At 43.5% G+C, this 19,513-nt stretch overlaps 1 protein-coding gene across 5 annotated transcripts in view; it reads left to right on the top strand.

Annotated features, from left to right (window-relative positions):
• The window catches only part of aqp4 (aquaporin 4), a 72,838-nt gene extending 60,032 nt beyond the window's left edge, over positions 1-12,806 (top strand). For 4 of the 5 annotated variants that reach the window (XM_059977360.1, XM_059977326.1, XM_059977343.1 and 1 more), the window contains one exon: positions 521-12,805. In XM_059977360.1, the coding sequence (XP_059833343.1) occupies positions 521-793 (273 nt within the window). In that variant the 3' untranslated portion in view covers positions 794-12,805. Of the gene's footprint in view, positions 1-520 lie in introns of all 5 variants that reach the window. The other variant, XM_059977334.1, reaches the window with a different exon arrangement.
• Positions 12,807-19,513: the final 6,707 nt, after the last annotated feature.

Raw genomic sequence — 19,513 nt, forward strand, 5'->3', positions numbered from 1 at the left:
AGTTTTCCAGTTCAAGAAACTGTTCATAAACTTCTGCTGCGGGACTTCAGGCCTCTGTACTTCCTGCACAATGGTAGTTGCAAGAAGATGGCTCAGATGGTGGGTATCTTTGATGACTAATCAAAATGTCCTTCAATATGACTGCATCTTTTTATTCAACTGCTTATCTAACTGTCTCTTAAAATAGTGATTGTATCATATTCTGCCACCTGTTCTGGCAGCAAATTCCAGATATACACTAGCTTTTGTGTAAAAATAATTGTCCCCTTCAAGTTTGTTTTACAACTCTTCACATATTAAACCTTGGCCTCTAGTTTTTGACACTCCACCATTGGAAATAGCCATAACATTGAAGGCAGAATAAACACAGGGCCAAATGGCTTCTTCTTGTTCCTTGTTTATTTGGTTTACAGAGTAATAAAGATTTTTGATGCTCCAAAGCCAACAGAAAATAAAACAGTTAAGTTTTAATTCAAAGTCATTCCTTTTTGAGTGGTTCTTGTTTGTCCCTGTGTTTCAGGTTTACTGGGTTGGTCCAACAATAGGTGGAATCAGTGCTGCTGCCCTCTACGAGTATCTATTCTGTCCAGATGAGGAACTGAAGAGACGTTTTAAAGATATCTTCAAATCTACACCAGCTCCTGGGGCTAAGTATTTGGATGTTTTGGATAGCAGGAGCCAAGCCATTGACTACGAGGATCTGGCTGTTAAACCTGGAGGCTCTCAGTTTGAGGGTGAAGGTAAAAGCAAAGAGAAAGAAGATAAGGCTGAAGAACGTTTGACACCCGTATGACTAGCAAAGGGCACAAGGAAGCAGGAGATGACTTGTGAAACCTTGGCTGACCATGTTGTTCCTGTAAAAGAAACTGATCTTTTATAAACACACAGCACTCATTGACAACTAGAACAAGATTTACTTCACGGTGCAGACAATTTTAGTGAAATGCTTAAGGGGTTCAAGTGGCACAAAATGATATCTGATTTCTTTTCAAACTCAATTCCAGTGTTGCTGACAGAAGTTTAAAGTAATGGAAAAGAATTATGTGTTGTCTTGATGAAAGGGATTTTAGTCCGCTGGTAGAAACATTGCCTCACAGCTTACGGCCTCCCGTGCCGTCAATTCAATCCTGACCTCCAGTGCTGTCTGTGTGGAGTTTGCATGTCCTCCCTGTGATGTGTTTTTCATGGGTGCTCCCATTTCCTTCCAATAATGTGCAGGTTGGTTGGTTAAATGGCCAATGTAATTTGCCCCCAGTATGTAGGTGAGGGGTAGAATCTGGGGAGAGTTGATGGGATCGAGGGAAAATAAAATAGGACTGATGTAGGTTGAGTGTAAATGGGTAGCTCACGATCAATATGAACTCGATGGAATGAATGGCCTATTTCTGTACTGTGTCACTAAGAGTTCATCAGTCCATTGGCAGTAGTTCCACGAGTAACACAACCCTAACCAAAACTAGAAGATGCAGGAAATAGTCAACAAGTCTCTGATCTTCTCTCAGAACTGTTGTCTCCAGAGATGCTGCCTGACCTGTAGAATGATTGGTAATTGTGATACAGTGAAAAACTTTGTTTATAGCATTGCCATTCAAATAGATGTATTTCAAGATAGTACAGAAAAAAAGCAATAATATGCAGAATGACATGTTAAAGTTACAGAGAAAATACAGTGCAGGTGACAATAAGGTGCAAGGGCCGTGATGAGGTGGATTGAGAGATTAAGTTTACCTTTATCGTACATTCAGGAGTCTTATAATAACGGAATAAAAGCTATCCTTGAGCCAAGTGGTACAAATATCTTCTGCCTGAAGGGAGGGCAGAGAGGAGGGAATGAAGGGGTGGGAGTGGTATTTGATGATATTGGCTGCTTTCCTGAGGCAACAGTCAATGGAGGTGAAGCTGATGCTCATGAGACTGGAAATGCTCTGCAATTTCTTGCAGTCTCGGGCAGAGCAGTTGCTGTACTGATATGACGCTGTCTATAAAATTGATGCAGGTGTCTGTGGACAAGCTAAAGTTCTGAGATTTACTAATTTACCAATCTAATTCCTAGTCTGAGAGGATTGTCTTATCATCCCAGGAATTAGAGGATGGACAGTCTTGCTCTGTATTCCAGGGAATTTAGATGAATGCCTGGAGAAACTTATTCAACTGTGATAGATCCTAGAGGGATTTTGTCAGGGTAGATATTGAAGTGTTTTCACTAGTGGGAGATTGTGAAGACAAAGCTACCAGATAAGAGGATGGTCATTTAAAACCAAAATGAGTAGAACTTTCTCTCTCAAAGGGTAAAAAAAAGGCTTAAAATTCTCTGCCCTGAGGAGACATAAATATTTTAAAGATCAATGATGAAAGGAATTTGCACAGAAAAGGTTGGTGTAGATCAGGCATTGCTGTGCAGGGTAAAGGCACTAAGTGGCCTGCTTCTGTTCCTATTTATTGTGTTCTCCCGTGTCCTGGTTTTTCACCATTGGGAACAGTTTTCCTTGATTCAATCTGATTTTAACTGTTTGGTGGCAGCAGTACAAAGCAAAGCATAAAAAGTTACTGTGAGTTGCAATATAAAAAATAAATAGTGCTGAAGGGAAATAGCCAAGTCAAGTTCATGGACTGTTCAGAAGGCTGATGGCAGGAGGGGAAGAAACTCTCCCTGACTCATTGGCAGTGGGTCTTCACACTCCTGTACCTCCTCCCCGATGGTAGTAATGAGAAGAGGGCATGTCCCAAATGGTGAGGATCTAAATGATAGATGTAGTCCTTCCTGTATCTGTAACCTTAATCTTTCTGTCATTCTCTAAAACTCTACCTTTTCAAGATCCCTGAGCTTTGGATTTGCTCTTAAAACAAGGCACAGATTGAATGATCTCATGGAGGACGGGGGATTTCTCTCAGGACGGGGAAGTAGATACTCAAACTCAGTTTCCCATGGTAGTAGTATCAGAACTGTGAGTGAAAGGAAGGGGGTTTAAAGGGGATCGGGGGGTAAGTTTTATAAGCAGACAGTGATGGTGTTTGCAGCGCACACTCGGAGAAGGTGATGAAATCAGATTCAATCACAACATTTAAGAGGCTTTTATTCAGGCACTTAATTAGGCAAGGCATGACAGGATATAGTCCTGAAGCAGACCAATGGGATTAGTGTAGATGGGGAAAAGGTCAGCAAGGATGCAATGGGCTGAAGGGCCTGTTTCTCTGCTGTGCCATCCCTGGACTTCCAATGTTCTGGTAGATTCCCTAAGTTTGAGCTGACCATTATTAGGTTGCATATAACAAACCTGGGAGAGAGTACATTAGCCAACTGGACCTGCTGCTCTCATTTTCAGTGACCCGAGTTCAATCCTAGGGAAGTGCTGACTGTGCTCACTTTCGCTGTGAGTAGGCGGCGTTCCACTGGGTGCCCGGGGTTCATTGCTGGGTGGGTCAGATTACATTTAGGGCAGCTGGATTGCAGAAGAATGTGGGAGACGGGGAATGAAGCAGATGGGATTGCTCTGGTAGGCACCATAAATTCAGTAGGCTAAATGGCTTCTTTGTACATTGTAAGAAAATTACATTAAAACAAATCAGCAGAGGTTTTTGTGAGGACTATTCAGTAACTCCTCTTCAAGCGTGTGAGAGAGCTATTCTGAGTATCATTGCAAGGCTTGGAAACAACAAAATGGATAAACCAGGAGGAGGCATTGGCTTCATGAACTGGCCTGGTGTAAGACCAGCAAGAAATATGAAAAAAAGGATCAACTTACATTTCCATAGTGCCTTTTCCAACCTCTGGGCAACTGAATTTGCTTCACAGTGAGAGGACATACACCTCACATGCAAGTCTGTTGTGGCCATCTACTGCATACAGTTCTCCAGGTGTAGTCTCCTCCGTGTCAGTGAGACGATGCAGAGTGAAGTCCGTTTTAACAAGCACCTTTGTTCTGACTGCTGCAATGCAGGCTCTTCCTGTGGCCAGACATTTCAATTCAACATTCCATTCCCATTCTGACATGTCTGTCGATGGGCTCCTCTAATGCCAAGGTGAGGGCAAACTCAGGTTGGAGGAGCAACACCTCATATTCTGTCTGGGTAGCCTCTAACCTGATGGCATAAAATCAATTTTTCCAACTTCTGGTAAGTCCCCACCCATCCTTCTTTTCCTTTCCCCATTCCAGTTCCCCTGTTCCCCTTCTTTTCTCTTCTCCCAACCATCATCTTCCTCTGTTTCCCCTCCTGCTTCCCCTTCTTCCATTGGCCACTGTCCTCTTCTACTAAACTCCTTCTTCCTCAGCCCTTTACCTCTTCCACATATCCCTCTCACTTCTTACTTCACTCCCTCCACTGGTCCCACCTATCACCGGCCAGCTTGTACTCCTTTCTCTCCCCCTATCTCCTTGTTCTAGTTTCTGGCCCCTTCCTTTCTAGTCCTGTCGAAGGGTCTAGCCAGAATGATGACTGTTTATTCCCCTCCATTGATGCTGCCTGACTTGTTGAGTTCCTCCAGTATTTTGTGTGTGTTGCTCAAGATTTCCAGCATCTGCAGAATCTCTTGTGTTTCTGAATTGTGTTCATGTTTTTGCAGGAAATGTGGCAGCAACGATTTATACATAATAAGATCCCACAAACATCATTATGTTCATGGCCAGGCTTTGATGTAATTGGTAATGAAATTGGTTTATTATTGTCACATGTACCAAGATACAGTGAAAAGCTTGTTTTACTGTTTATACGGCTTAAATCATTACACGGGCTTTGAGCTAGAATAATGGAAAACAATAACAATGCAGAAAACCTAATCAATGTTACTGAAAAAGTATGGTGCAGGTAAAATGCATGGTCATTTTTAAGGTAGATTGTGAGACCGAGAGCCCATCTTATCGTACAAGAGATCCTTTTAAGTTTGATGACAGTGGGATAGAAGCTGTCCTTGAACTAACATAGACTGAGGGATGAATGTTGGTTGGGGCATGGGCTATCTGTCTCTTACAATGGGATCTCTAGTCCCCATCAAGAGGGAGGGTGATACTGAGCCACTGAAGCAACTTAATGAAAAGTGACAAGTTTTGGTCAAAGGATGTGGATGAGAGAACAGCAGATCAAGCATTAAATGTTGTATAAAGCATTCCTAGCTCTCTGAGGCTTTGCTTCAATGGATGGGAACAATGCGACTGAAAGATGTTGGCACAGACCTCTGTGCTCAAACCTCTGATGGATCTGGGTGTAATAGACTGTAAAATTCCTATGATAATGACTAGAGCTTAGTAGTCATAGGCTAAGATCAACACTGTGGCCTTTAACAAGTGCTATGCAACGGAGGGGCAGTGGACATGGTCCTGGAGTGTGGACGGAGAGGTGGGAGAACTGCTCATAACCTGAATAGTCCCCTCACATAATAAGATGGAGTTGGTGCGTGGTCGAGTGGTTAAGGTGTTGGACTAGCAATCTGAAGGTTGTGAGTTCGAGCCCCAGCCGAGGCAGCATGTTGTGTCCTTGAGCAAGGCACTGAACCACACACTGCTCCAGTCCACCCAGCTGAAAATGGGTACTGGCAAAATACTGGGGGTTAACCTTGGACTGGCATCCTATCTGGGGGCAGGTGGGGGGGGGGGGGGGGGGGGGAAGTCTCATACTCTCAGTCACTTCACGCCACAGAAACCGGCATAAGCACTGGCCTGATGAACCTATAAGGCTCGGGACAGACTTTAACTTTAACAATAAGATAGACTTGGCCCTCACCATCTCCTTCATCACAGCTTTGCACCTTATTGTTTGGCTGCACTGCACTTTCCCTGTAACTTAACACTATTTATAGATTTAAACTTATTTATTTTGAGATACAGTGCGAAACAGACCCTCCCGGTCCTTCAAGCCACACTGCCCAGCAACCCCCTCAAGACCACAATTTAACCCTAACCTAATCACGGGACAGTTTGCAATAACCAATTACTCTACCCGGTAGGTCTTTGGACAATGGGGGGAAAGCAGAGAAAATGCACACATTCCATGGAGAGGACATACAGAGACACCGTACAGAGGACATTGGGATTGAACTCTGAAGCTCTGAGCTGTAATAGTGTCACACTAACCACTATGCACCTTGGGGCCCATCTGCAATCTGTCATTATTTTCCCTTATACTACCACAGTACACTGCTGTAATGAAATGATCAGCAATGACCTTTCACTGAAACTTGGTACATGTGACAATTATTAACAATTTACCAATGTAAGTTGGGCAATCATAACCAAGGGATGGCCTGTACTGAGATCAATGATGTTGAATCTGTTGATATTGATCTGGAGGTTTTTCGGATGTCAAGAATGAGGCACAAAGAATGAACAAAGAAAAATCAGTTATGGTCATCTCATATTCAAACTAGAGACTTTATATGGATAAGATGTAACCTATGAAATAGCCAGATTCATGTGTCATGGCACCTGCTGTAGAAAAACTGAGAAGCTTCTAGAAAATACAAAGTCCGCTCCAGTATACTACAATTACTAGAAAATTTACTTAACAACTATGCATTTATAGGTGATTCAAGGGCATCCTTTGGGCAGGTTGACCTTGGATATTGAGTCCTAGTTATTTGGATATGCAGGCCAGGCCTGTACGATACGGAGAGCAAGCTGTTGCCCATGTAACAAGCTCCCCTTCTCCTCGCATCTGATGAACCCAAAGGAATATGGCAAAGACCGATGGAGTTTGGTACCAGCAGCATCACATGAGTTGCCAGTCAGCATTGAACTCAACATAGGACTGCCTGATGGACTTCAGCTCTGGACTTTTCCTCCTCAGGGTTTACTCCAGAAGCCTTCCCCATGAGTGGATACAGCCGCAATGCAGCGGAGGTTTGATATCAGAGTTTTCTTTCTCCTAGATGAGCTGCCAACCACGGGTGATGAGCCCCATCTGCTTGAAGCGACTGGTTTTAAGATGCCGGTAACCCACCTTTGCCCCTTCTCCTTTCAGTAGAAACAGTTCCACTAGGCTTAGTAGCTAAGCCACACGTGGAAGCCAGGAGCTGGACTTGGTTGTCAGAGGCTATTTGAGGTGCAAGCCATTGGGAGCATTTAATAGGTAGTGGAAACTTGTCCCCATTACCACCCCTGGCTGTAACAACCCCTGGCTGTAACAACCATATATAGGTAGCTATATAAACAATATAAGCTTTGGTTCAGCACAACATTGTGGGCCGAATGGCCAGTTCCTGTACTGTACTGTACTTCCCTATGTTCTACAAAAATTACCAATCCTACATCCTACTCAAACAGGGTGGTGGTTGTGCCTGTAATAGACAGATTGAAGAGGCTGTTTAAGAAGCACATGGTAACCATGGTTTTGTGAACGGGGCATGGATTAGAAAAACAGGAGAACCCCTGGGTTAAGTGTTGAGGCTGAACAGTTACATTGAGAAGCTCCACATTCATGGTTCACTGTTTACAAACCTGGGGACCACACTTGCTAAACTTGAACCAGAAGCAGCTTGAATATCACTGGCATATTGTTGTTATGCAGCAGCAGTGTATTGCAATACATAATAATAAAATCTGTAAATTACTCCCCTACCCTGACGAATAGACTGTGACCATTCACTCTACTTATGACCCGCAAGATTGTATAAACCTTTATAAGATCGTCCTTCAGCTTTCTTTACTCCAGGGAAAACATAAATACAAGACATTCCACAGAATCAGGAAATCTTGAGCAACACACAGAAGGGATCTTGGGGTCCGAGTCCATAGCACGCTCAAAGCTGCTGTGCAGGTTGACTCTGTGGTTAAGAAGGCATATGGTGTATTGGCCTTCATCAATCGTAGAAATGAATTTAGGAGCCAAGAGGTAACGTTGCAGCTATATAAGACCCTGATCAGACCCAACTTGGAGTACTGTGCTCAGTTCTGGTTCCCTCACTACAGGAAGGATGTGGAAACTGTAGGAAGGGTGCAGAGGAGATTTACAAGGATGTTGCCTGGATTGGGGAGCATGCCTTATGAAAACAGGTTGAGTGAACTCGACCTTTTCTCCTTGGAGTGACAGAGGATGAGAGGTGCCTGATAGAGGTGTATAGGATGATGAGAGGCATTGATCCTGTGGATAGTCGGAGGTTTTTCCCCCAGGGCTGAAATGGTTGCCACAAGAGGGCACAGGTTTAAGATGCTGGGGAGTAGTACAGAGGAGATGTCAGGGGTGAGTTTTTTTATGCAGAGAGCGGTTAGTGTGTGGAATGGGCTGCCGGCAACAGTGGTGGAGGCTGATATGATAGGGTCTTTTAAGAGACTTTTGGATAGGAACATGGAGCTTAGAAAAATAGAGGGCTATGGGTAACCGTAGTAATTTCTGAGATAGGGAAATATTCGGCACAACATTGTGGGCCGAAGGGCCTGTACTGTGCTGTAGGTTTTCTCTGTTTCTAAATTCTGAAGGAACTCAGCAGGTCAGGCAGCACCTATGGAGGAGTATTCATTTTGGGGCAAGCCCCTTCATCAGGACTGGAAAGGAAAGGGGCAGAACCCAGAGTAAGAAAGTGAGGGGAAGTGGAGGAGTTGAAGTGACAGGTGATAGGTGAGACCAGCTGATGGGGATAGTTGGGGAGGGGGAATGAAGTAAAATGCTGGGAGGGGATATTTAAAAGAGAAAAGGGTTGAAGAAGAATGAATCTAAAAGGAGGGGCAGTGAACCATGGAATAAAGGAATGGAAAAGGGGGGTGATGGCCAGGTAGGAGAAGGTTTGAGAGGGTAACCAGAATGAGGAAAAAGAGAGAAAATTGGAGGGGGAGAAATTATTGGAATTCAGAGAAGTCAATGTTCATGCCATCAGGTTGGAGGCTACCAAGATGGAATATAAGATGTTGCTCCTCCAACCTGAGTTTGGCCTCATCCTGGCAGTAGAGGAGGCCATGGAGTGACATGTCAGAATGGGGATGGGAAGTTAAATTGAAATAGGTAGCCACCTATCTATTTGCCTGTCTTTTGTGATGGACAGATAAAGGTGCAAAGATAAATCACATGAATTTGAACCCAGCTAGCTACAACCACACCAGCCACATCTGAGTTGCTCTCTTCTTCAGTCCAGATGAAGAGTCTGGACTGATGATGTTGACTGTCCTTTACCTCAACAGATGCTGTTTGATGTCCTGGGTTCTTTTGGCATCTTGTTTGGTTCTCTCTTCACAATCTGTTAATCATTGACAGAAATATGTGTGTCTGGTATTTTTTTTATTGTCACATGTACTGGGGTACAGTAGAAAATGGTCAGCTCATCCACACTCTAACGAAAGAGTGAAAATGGATTCCTCCTTGCTGTATACTAAAATGTGTAACACAAAATTGAAGTTTGTAAGACAAAATTGTATCAGCTTGGAATTTGGTAACAGCCAGGAGATGTACGTGGATACATCCCCTTGAGGCTAGATAATAGTGAAGAATTCTTTCCTCCTTAAAGACCTTAAAGATGTCGGCTGGTAGCACAGTGACATCAGCACCGGACGCCAGTACGGAGGTCCCTGGGTTTGAATCCAGTCGGGCTGTTCCTCAGTATGCTTTCCATCTGTGCCAGGTTGAGTGTTGAGCTCGCAAATTGACCTTGTAAAATAAAAAGAAAAATACTGTGAAGTGTCTGTGTGAGGAGTGGCATGCCACACAGTCCTTCATTCTGCGGCTTGTAAGGCATGAAAGTGCCCAAGGCTGGACTCTCAGGCCTGAGTCAACGTCACCATCATCATAAAGACCTCGTGTCTGATACTAAGTTATGCACTTTGCCCAAGGTTATGAGAGATAAGATGCTACAGGCTGGTACCACTAAGGGATGGAAAAGTACTTGAGTAAAAGTTATGTCAGATTCCTGAAGGGTATGAAAAATGGAGATTTCTTTGTGCCGGTGTGAACCTTCTCTTAGGCTGGGCCTTGACTAGTACTCAGAGTTAGAGATGGAAACAAAGGTATGATAAGGTGGATGGTAAGAGTGTCTTTTACCAGAACAGGGGAGTCCAAAACTAGGAGGCATTTACTTAAGATGAGAGAGGAAGACTTAAAAAGTGAACTGAGGGGCAGCTTTTCATAGAGGGTGGTGAGTGTATTTAATGAGCTACCAGAGGAAATGGCTGAGGCAAGTACAATAGTGTAAATTAGAAGTACTAGATAAATACATGGATGGGAGAGGCTTACAGAGATGCAATTTAATGTGGATAAAAGTGAGGTTATCCACTTTGGTTGCAAGAACAGGAAAACGGATTATTATCTGAATGGTGGCCGATTAGGAAAGGGGAGATGCAACGAGACCTGGGTGTCATTGTACACCAGTCATTGAAGGTGGGCATGCAGGTACAGCAGGCGGAGAAAAAGGCAAATGGTATGTTGGCATTCATAGCAAAAGGATTTGAGTACAGGAGCAGGGAGGTTCTACTGCAGTTGTACAAGGCCTTGGTGAGACTGCACCTAGAGCATTGTGTGCAGTTTTGGTCCCCTAATCTGAGGAAAGACATTCTTGCCATAGAGGGGTACAAAGAAGGTTCACCAGATTGATTCTTGGGATGGCAGGACTTTCATATGAAGAAAGACTGGATCGACTAGGCTTATACTCACTGGAATTTAGAAGATTGAGGGGGGATCTTATTGAAATGTATAAAATTCTAAAGGGATTGGACAGGCTAGACGCAGGAAGATTGTTTCCAATGTTGGGGAAGTCTAGAACAAGGGGTCACAGTTTAAGGATAAAGGGGAAGCCTTTTAGGACCGGGATGAGGAAAAACTTCTTCACACAGAGAGTGGTGAATCTGTGGAACTCTCTGCCACAGGAAACAGTTGAGGCCGGTTCATTGGCTATATTTAAGAGGAAGTTAGATATGGCCCTTGTAGCTAAAGGGATCAGGGGGTATGGAGAGAAAGCAGGTACAGGGTTCTGAGTTGGATGATCAGCCATGATCATACTGAATGGCGGTGCAGGCTCGAAGGGCCGAATGGCCTACTCCTGCACCTATTTTCTATGTTTCTATGGATGTGGGACTAATGCACGAAATTGGGACTAGCTGGGTGGACAGGTGGCAGCATGGACTGGTTGGGCCATAGGGTCTGTATCCATTCCACTGTCAAAGAGAGCAAGAGAGACTGGAGAAGCTGTTGCACCTTGCAGTTCCCTGGGTAGCTTAGTGACTGGTTGATAAGTTTTATTTTGTCTCTCTTGGTCCTTTATTAACTACTTTTCTTGCTTTCTGTAGTTTTTTTCTTTATATAACTCTAATAAAGTAATTTATTATAGCCTTTAAAATATGTTTGTGGATATCTTGCCTCTGAATCATAAAAGAAAAAGAAACGAATTTTAAAACATTTTTGTTACACCCACCTACACAGGGGCAATTAGATATTGGTGATAAATGCAGGCCTTACTGGCAAAATCCACATCCAACGTGAAATACAAAGGAAGGGTGGTTCCTTTGACAATATCCCGTAATTGTGGGATCCATACCCCCATCTAGTGGCCAAGAACACAAATGGAAGGAAGAGAAAACCACTTGAGAACAGGTTGCATGAATATGATATTGACAAAAAAGATCTCATCTTGTTCCCCTGTCATTTAGAACACAGAACAGCTCAGCTCAGGAACAGGCCCTTCAGCCCACCTCTTTGTGCCTAGCAAAATGCCAGATTAAACTGCACATCAGTCTGCACGTAGATTCCTAGAGCAAAAGAGTGCAGATTCAGGCCCTTTAGCCCAATAAGTCCACACTGCTCACCCAGCTGTGTTCAATCCTATCTGGCCTCTCCCCTCCATGTATTGATCCAAGACCTTCCTAAATGATACTATTATACTTGCCTCACCACTTCCTCTGGCAGCTCATTCTATATACTCATCACCCTGTGTGTGAAAAAGTTACCATAAGACCTCAAGGTATATGAGCAAAATTAAGTCATTTGGCCCATTGAGACTGCTCTGTCATTTCATCATGGCTGATCCATTTCCCCCTCAGCCCCAATCTCCTGGCTTCCCCCATATTCCTTCATGTCCTAACCAATATAGAATCTATCAACATCTGCATCAATATAAATAAAGACTTGGCCTTCACAGCTGCCTCTGGTAATGAATTCCACATATTCACCACTTTCTGACTGAAGAAATTCCTCATCTTTGTTCTAAATGTTCGTCCCTCTATTCTGCTGCTGTGTCCTCTGGTCTTAGACTCCCATGTAATAGAAAATATCCTCTCCAAATCTACTCTATCATGGCTGTAACTGTCAAAGAGACATGTTCCATTGAGATGTTTATTTTATATGTTTCTGATATAAATTCATGATTATTTGCGTTCATACAGCCATAAAAAAAAGATTAAAAATGTAAAAAGTAAGATGTTAAATCATTTGTTTAAAACATATCACCTTAAAATATTGTTTGATTAAGAAGTTTGTGCTCTTTATGTAAGGTTTATTTAATGTAGAGTGTAATGGGTCACATGACCAGAGTTTAATAAGAGCATGACTGTGGCATTATGGGTCAGAATCAATATGGAGGCAGAGAAAGACATATGGCCCTAAAATAACCTTATTCTGCATGTGGTCCAAGAAGCATACGTGGTAATTGTTTTATATTGTGTATAATGTTGTTGATGTGCCTTTACATGGACAGTGTGATATGTTTTTAGTGATCTTATTTGATTTCAGCACACTTCTGTTGTGCTGATGTGTTTTGGGCCTGTTTATCATTGGACACTAGATTGAGAGACTTGAAAAGACTGAGAGATGTTTGCTTCAAACCTATTATGTCCTTTATTTACTTGTAGTTTTCACGGTGTCTGCTGAAGAAAGAGAGAGAGAAAAATAAATCTTCAAGGACATCTGTATGATAGGTGGCCATTATTTTATTGGACCAGTGTAGTTACAGCGGCCTTTCAACATTCAACAGGTTTCAATGAGATCCCCCCTCATTATTGTGAATTCCAGTGAATACAAGCCCAGAGCCATCAAATGCTCCTCATATGATAAGCCTTTCAAACCTGGAATCATCTTGAACCTCCTCTGGACCCTCTCCAATGTCAGCACATTCTTCCTTGGATAAGGGGCCCAAAACTGCTCATAATACTACAAGTGAGGCTTCACCAACACCTTATAAAGCCTTAACATTACATCCTTGATTTTACATTCTAGTCCTCTAAATGAAAGCTAACATTGCATTTGCCTTCCTCACCATCAACTCAACCTGCAAATGAACTTTTAGTGAAACCTACACAAAGACTTCAAAGTTCTTTTGTGCCGCTGATTTTTGAATTTTCTCTCCATTTAGAAAATAGTCTACACTTTTATTTCTTCCTCCAAAGTCCATGACCATACACCTTCCAACACTATATTCCATCTGCCACTTCTTTGCCCATTCTCTTAATCCATTTATAGCCCCTCTGTCTCCTCAACACTGCCAGCCCCTCCACCTGTCTTCATATTGTCCACAAACTTGGCCACAAAGACATCAATTCCTTCCTCCAAAGCACTGACATAAAATGAAAAAAAGTGGTCCCAACACAGACCCCTGTGGGACACCACTGGTCACCAGCAGCCAACCAGAAAAAACTCCATTTATTCCTACTCTTTGCCTCCTGCCGATCAGTCAATACCATGGGCATATCAACTTGTTAAACAGCCTCATTTGTGGCACCTTGTCAAAGGCCTTCTGAAAATTCAAGTACACAATATCCACTGATTCTCCTTTGTCTATGCTGCTTGTTATTTCCTTAAATAATTCCAGCATATTTGTCAGGCAAGATATTCTCTTAAGAAAACCATGCTGACTGGCCTATTTTATCATGTGCCTCAAAATACCCGAAAACCACACCCTTAACAATCACTCCCAACATCTTCCCAACCACTGAGTTCAGACTAAATGGCCTGTAATTTCCTTTCTTCTGCCCCTCTCCCTGCCTGTACAGTTGGACCCTGTCAGATCGCTGATAGGTGGTGAGAGTAAGCTCCCTCACCTCTGCCCCTCAAGGCTGTGTACTCAGGCCCCTCCTTTACTCTCTGTATACCCATGACTCTATCACCACCCACAGCTCCAATCTGTTAATTAAATTTGCTGACAACACTACACTAATTGGCCTAATCTTAAATAACAATGAGGCAACTTACAGAGAAGAAGTCATCACCCTGACATAGCGGTGTCAAGAAAACAACCTCTCCCTCAATGTCAGAAAAATAAAAGGAGCTGGTTGTGGACTATGGGAGGAATGGAGACAGGCTCACCCCTATTGACATCAATGGATCTGGGGTTGAGAGGGTGAACAGCTTTAAGTTCCTTAGCATAAGCATCACCGAGGATCTCACGTGGTCTGTACGTACCGGCTGTGTGGTGAAAAAGTCACCACAGCGCCTCTTTCACCTCAGATGGTTGAAGAAGTTTTGTATGGACCCCCAAATCCTAAGAACTTTCTACAGGGGCATAATTGAGAGCATCCTGATTGGCTGCATCACTGCCAGGTATGGGAACTGCGCTTCTGTCAATCGCAGGACCCTGCAGAGAGTGGTGCCGACAGCCCAGTGCATCTATAGATGTGAACTTCCCACTATTCAGAACATTTAGAGAGACAGGTTTGTAAAAAGGGCCCAATGGATCATTGGAAACCTGATTCACCCCAACTACAAACTGTTCCAGCTGCTATCGTCCGGGAAACGGTACTGCAACGTAAAAGTCGGGACCAACAGGCTCCAGGACAGCTTCTTCCACCAGGCCATCAGACTGATTAATTTACGCTGATACAATTGTATCTCTACGTTATATTGACTGTCCTGTTGTGCATACTATTTATTATAAATTATGATAAACTACACATTGCATATTTAGACAGAGATGTAACGTAAAGATTTTTACTCCTCATGTATATGAAGGATGCAGTGGAGTGAGCCGGGAGCAGAGCGTAGGCTTAAGGGCTTGCGCTCAACAGGCTTAGGCAGAAACGGGCAAGGCAAGGTAGGTTTACTTTTCAATTTTTCCTGTTATTTGAGGAACGGGGGCAGTATGAGTGGGAGGGCAGCTTGTTGTTCTTGGTGTCAGATGTGGGAGGTCCTGGAGTCTCCTAGCCTCCCAGACGTCTATATCTGTGTCAGGTGCGCCAAGCTGCAGCTCCTGAGGGACTGAGTTAGGGAACTGGAGCTGCAGCTCGATGACCTTCGTCTGCTCAGGGAGAGTGAGGAGGTGAGAAAGAGGTGCTCACACCAGGGCCACGCGAGGCAGACAAGTGGGTCATGGTTAGGAGGGGGAAGGGGAAGAGTCAGGTACTAGAGAGTACCCCAGTGGCTGTACCCCTTGACAATAAGTTGAGAAGAAGGACCGCAAAGGTAGTAATCTCGGGATTACTGCCTGTGCCACGCGACAGTGAGAGTAGGAATAGAATTAGGTGGAGGATGAATGCGTGGCTGAGGGATTGGAGCAGGGGGCAGGGATTCAGGTTTCTGGATCACTGGGACCTCTTTTGGGGCAGGTGTGACCTGTACAAAAAGGAAGGGTTGTAGCGACCCATTTCCTGGCACATCCGAACCGGCTCACAATTAGCCAGCTTTCCGGCTAAGGGAGATAGCCTACGGGGGTTTGTGAGCACAGAGCTTTGGAGCCTCTGCGCCACGGGGGGCAGGTTGAGGGAGGCTTAAAAGTGAGGCTGAGGATTTCGAATAAAGTTTTTCCTTCGACTGCAGTTACCGACTCCATGTCGTAATTTTAGCGCTGCATGTAGCACACCGCTACAGGGTTACACTTAAATCCTAGGGGGACCAATATCCTGGCGGGGAGATTTGCGAAGGCTACTGGGGAGACTTTGAACTAGAATGGTTGGGGGATGGGAATCAAATTGCAGAGACTAGGAGAGAGGAGGTTAGTTCACAAATAGAGAAAGCTAGTAGACAGTGTGTGAGGGAGGATAGGCAGGTGACAGAGAAGGGGAGCACTCAGACCGAAGATGTAGGGGAGGAGGAAGAAAAAGATAATAAAGTTGTTTGCACCATTAGGGATAAACAGAGAGTAAGAGATGGAGAGTTTCTTAAATGCATCTATTTTAATGCTAGGAGCATTGTAAGAAAGGTAAATGAGTTTAGAGCATGGATTGATACCTGGAAATATGATGTAGCTATTAATGAAACATGGTTGCAGGAGAGGTGTGATTGGCAACTAAATAATCCTGGATTTTGTTGCTTCAGGTGTGATAGAATTGGAGGGGCAAGAGGAGGAGGTGTTGCATTGCTTGTCAGAGAAAATATTACAACGGTGCTTTGGCAGGTTAGATTAGAAGGCTCGTCTAGGGAGGCTATTTGTGTGGAATTGAGGAATGGGAAAGGCATAGTAACACTTATAGGGGTGTATTATAGACCACCTAATGGGGAGTGAGAATTGGAGGAGCAAATCTGAGGGAGATAGCAGATATTTGTAGTAAGCACAAGGTTGTGATTGTGGGAGATTTTAGTTTTCCACACATAGACTGGGAAGCCCATTCTGTAAAAGGGTTGGATGGTTTAGTGATGGAGGTATGTGTTGGGGAGCACTTTGGGTCCAGCAGGATCACAGTGCCATTAATTTCAATATAATTATGGAGAATGATAGGACTGGACCCAGGGTTGAGATCTTTGATTGGAGAAAGGCTAAATTTGAGAAGATGCAAAAGGATTTAGAAGGAGTGGATTGGGACAATTTGTTTTATGGGAAGGATGTAATAGAGAAATGGAGGTCATTTAAAGGCGAAATTTTGAGGGCGCAGAATCTTTATGTTCCTGTTAGGTTAAAAGAAAGGTTAAAAGTTTGAGAGAGTCATGGTTTTCAAGGGATATTGGAAACTTGGTTCGGAAAAAGAGGGAGATCTACAATAGATATAGGCAGCATGGAGTAAATGAGGTGCTCGAGGAATATAAAGAATTTAAAAAGAATCATAAGAAAGAAATTAGAAAAGCTAAAAGAAGATATTAGGTTGCTTTGGCAAGTAAGGTGAAGATAAATCCAAAGGGTTTCTACAGTTATATTACTAGCAAAAGGATAGTGAGGGATAAAATTGGTCCCTTAGAAAATCAGAGTGGACAGCTTTGTGCGGATCCAAAAGAGATGGGGGAGATTTTGAACAATTTCTTTTCTTCAGTATTCACTAAGGAGAAGGATATTGAATTGTGCAAGATAAAGGAAACAAGTTATGGAAATTATGATGATTAAAGAAGAGGAAGTACTGGCGCTTTTAAAGAATATGTAAGTGGATAAATCTCCGGGTCCTGACAGGATATTCCTTAGGACCTTGAGGGAGGTTAGGGTAGAAATAGCAAAGGCTTTGACAGAAATATTTCAAATGTTATTAGAGATGGGGATGGTGCCGGAGGATTGGTGTATTGCTCATGTGGTTCTGTTGTTTAAAAAGGATTCTAAGAGTAAACCTAGCAATTATCGGCCTGTAAGTTTGACATCAGTGGTGGGTAAATTAATGGAAAGTATTCTTAGAGATGGTATATATAATGATCTGGATAGACAGGGTCTGATTAGGAACAGTCAATATGGATTTGTGCGTGAAAGGTCATGTTTGACAAATCTGATTGAATTTTTTGAAGAGGTTACAAGGAAAGTTGATGAGGGTAAAGCAGTGGATGTTGTCTATATGGACTTCAATAAGGCCTTTGACAAGGTTCCACATGGAAGGTTAGTTAGGAAGGTTCAATCGTTAGGTATTAATATTGAAGTAGTAAATTGGATTCAATGGTGGCTGGATGGGAGATATCAGAGAGTAGTGGTGGATAACTGTCCGGTTGGAGGCCGGTGACTAGTGGTGTGCCTCAGGGATCTGTACTGGGTCCAATGTTGCTTGTCATATACATTAATGATCTGGATGATGGGATGGTAAATTGGATTAGTAAGTATGCAGATGATACTAAGATAGGTGGCGTTGTGGATAATGAAGTAGGTTTTCAAAGCTTGCAGAGAGATCTAGGCCAGTTCTAAGAGTTGCTGAACAATGGCAGATGGAGTTTAATGCTGATTTAATGTAGGTAGATTGGAAAAATCAGGTTGTTGCTGGATTGATCCCAAGAGGAGGAATTTGTAGAAAGCCTATGAAATGTCTTTTTAGAGCAGTTCATGGTAGAGCCCACTAGAGGTTCAGATATTCTGGTTTGAGTGCTGTGCAATGAACAGGAATTGATTAGAGAGCTTAAGGTAAAGAAACCCTTCGGAGACAGTGATCACAGTATGATAGAACTCATCCTGTAATATGAGAGGGAGAAGCTAAAGTCAGATGTATCAGTATTACTGTGGAGTAAAGGGAATTACAGAAGCATGAGAGAGGAGGTGGCTAAAATTGAATAGAAGGAGACACTAGCAGGATTGACAGTGAAGCAGTTCAGAAGGTGCAGCACAAAACAGGCCCTTCAGCCCACAAAGCTGTGCCGAACATGTATTAACCTTAGAACTACCTAGGGTTACCCATTGCCCTCTATTTTTGTAAGCTCCATGTACCTATCCAGGAGTCTCTTAAAAGACTCTATCGTTTCCACCTCCACCACCACCACTGGCAGCCCATTCCACACACTCATCACTCTCTGTGTAAAAACTTACCCCTGACATCTCCTTTGTACCTACTTCCAAGCACCTTAAAACTATGCTCTCTTGTGCTAGCTATTTCAGCCCTGGGAAAAAGCCTCTGACTATCCACACGATCAATGCCTCTAATTATCTTGTACACCTCTATCAGGCACCTCTCATCCTCCGTCACTCCAAGGAGAAAAGGCTGAGTTCACTCAACCTATTCTCATCAGACATGCTCCCCAATCCAGGCAACATCCTTGTAAATCTCCCCTGCACCCTTTCAATGGTTTCCACGACCTTCCTATAGTGAGGTGACCAGAACTGAGCTCAGTACTCCAAGTGGGGTCTGACCAGGGTCCTATATAGCTGTAACATTACCTCTCGGCTCTTAAACTCAATCCCACAGTTGATGAAGGCCAATACACCGTATGCCTTCTTAACCACAGAGTCAACTTGCAGAGCAGCTTTGAGTTTTTTGCTTTCAGCAAATTTACCAACCGATCCCTCCACTTCTTCATCCAGGTCATTTATGAAAATCACGAAGTGCAGGGGTCCCAGAACAGATCACTGAGGCACAACACTGGTCACTGATCTCCATGAAGAATATGGACTTGGACCCTAGATCCTTCTGATCCTCCACACTGCCAAGAATCTTACCATTATTACTATATTCTGCCATCATATTTGACCTACCAAAATGAACCACCTCACACTTAACTGGGTTGAACTCCATCTGCCACTTCTCAGCCCAGTTTTGCATCCTATCAATGTCCTGCTGTAACCTCTGACAGCCCTCCACACTACTCACAACACTCCCAACCTTCATGTCATCAGCAAATTTACTAACTCATCCCCCCACTTCCTCAACCAGGTCATTTATAAAACTTACGAAGAGTAGAGGTCCCAGAATAGATCCCTGAGGCACACCACCGGTGACTGACCTCCGTGCAGAGTATGACCTGTCTACAACCACTCTTTGCCTTCTGTGGGCAAGCCTGTTCTGGATCCACAAAG

The sequence above is a fragment of the Hypanus sabinus genome, chromosome 1 (assembly GCF_030144855.1).
Source record: "Hypanus sabinus isolate sHypSab1 chromosome 1, sHypSab1.hap1, whole genome shotgun sequence".
Taxonomy (NCBI): Eukaryota; Metazoa; Chordata; class Chondrichthyes; order Myliobatiformes; family Dasyatidae; genus Hypanus; species Hypanus sabinus.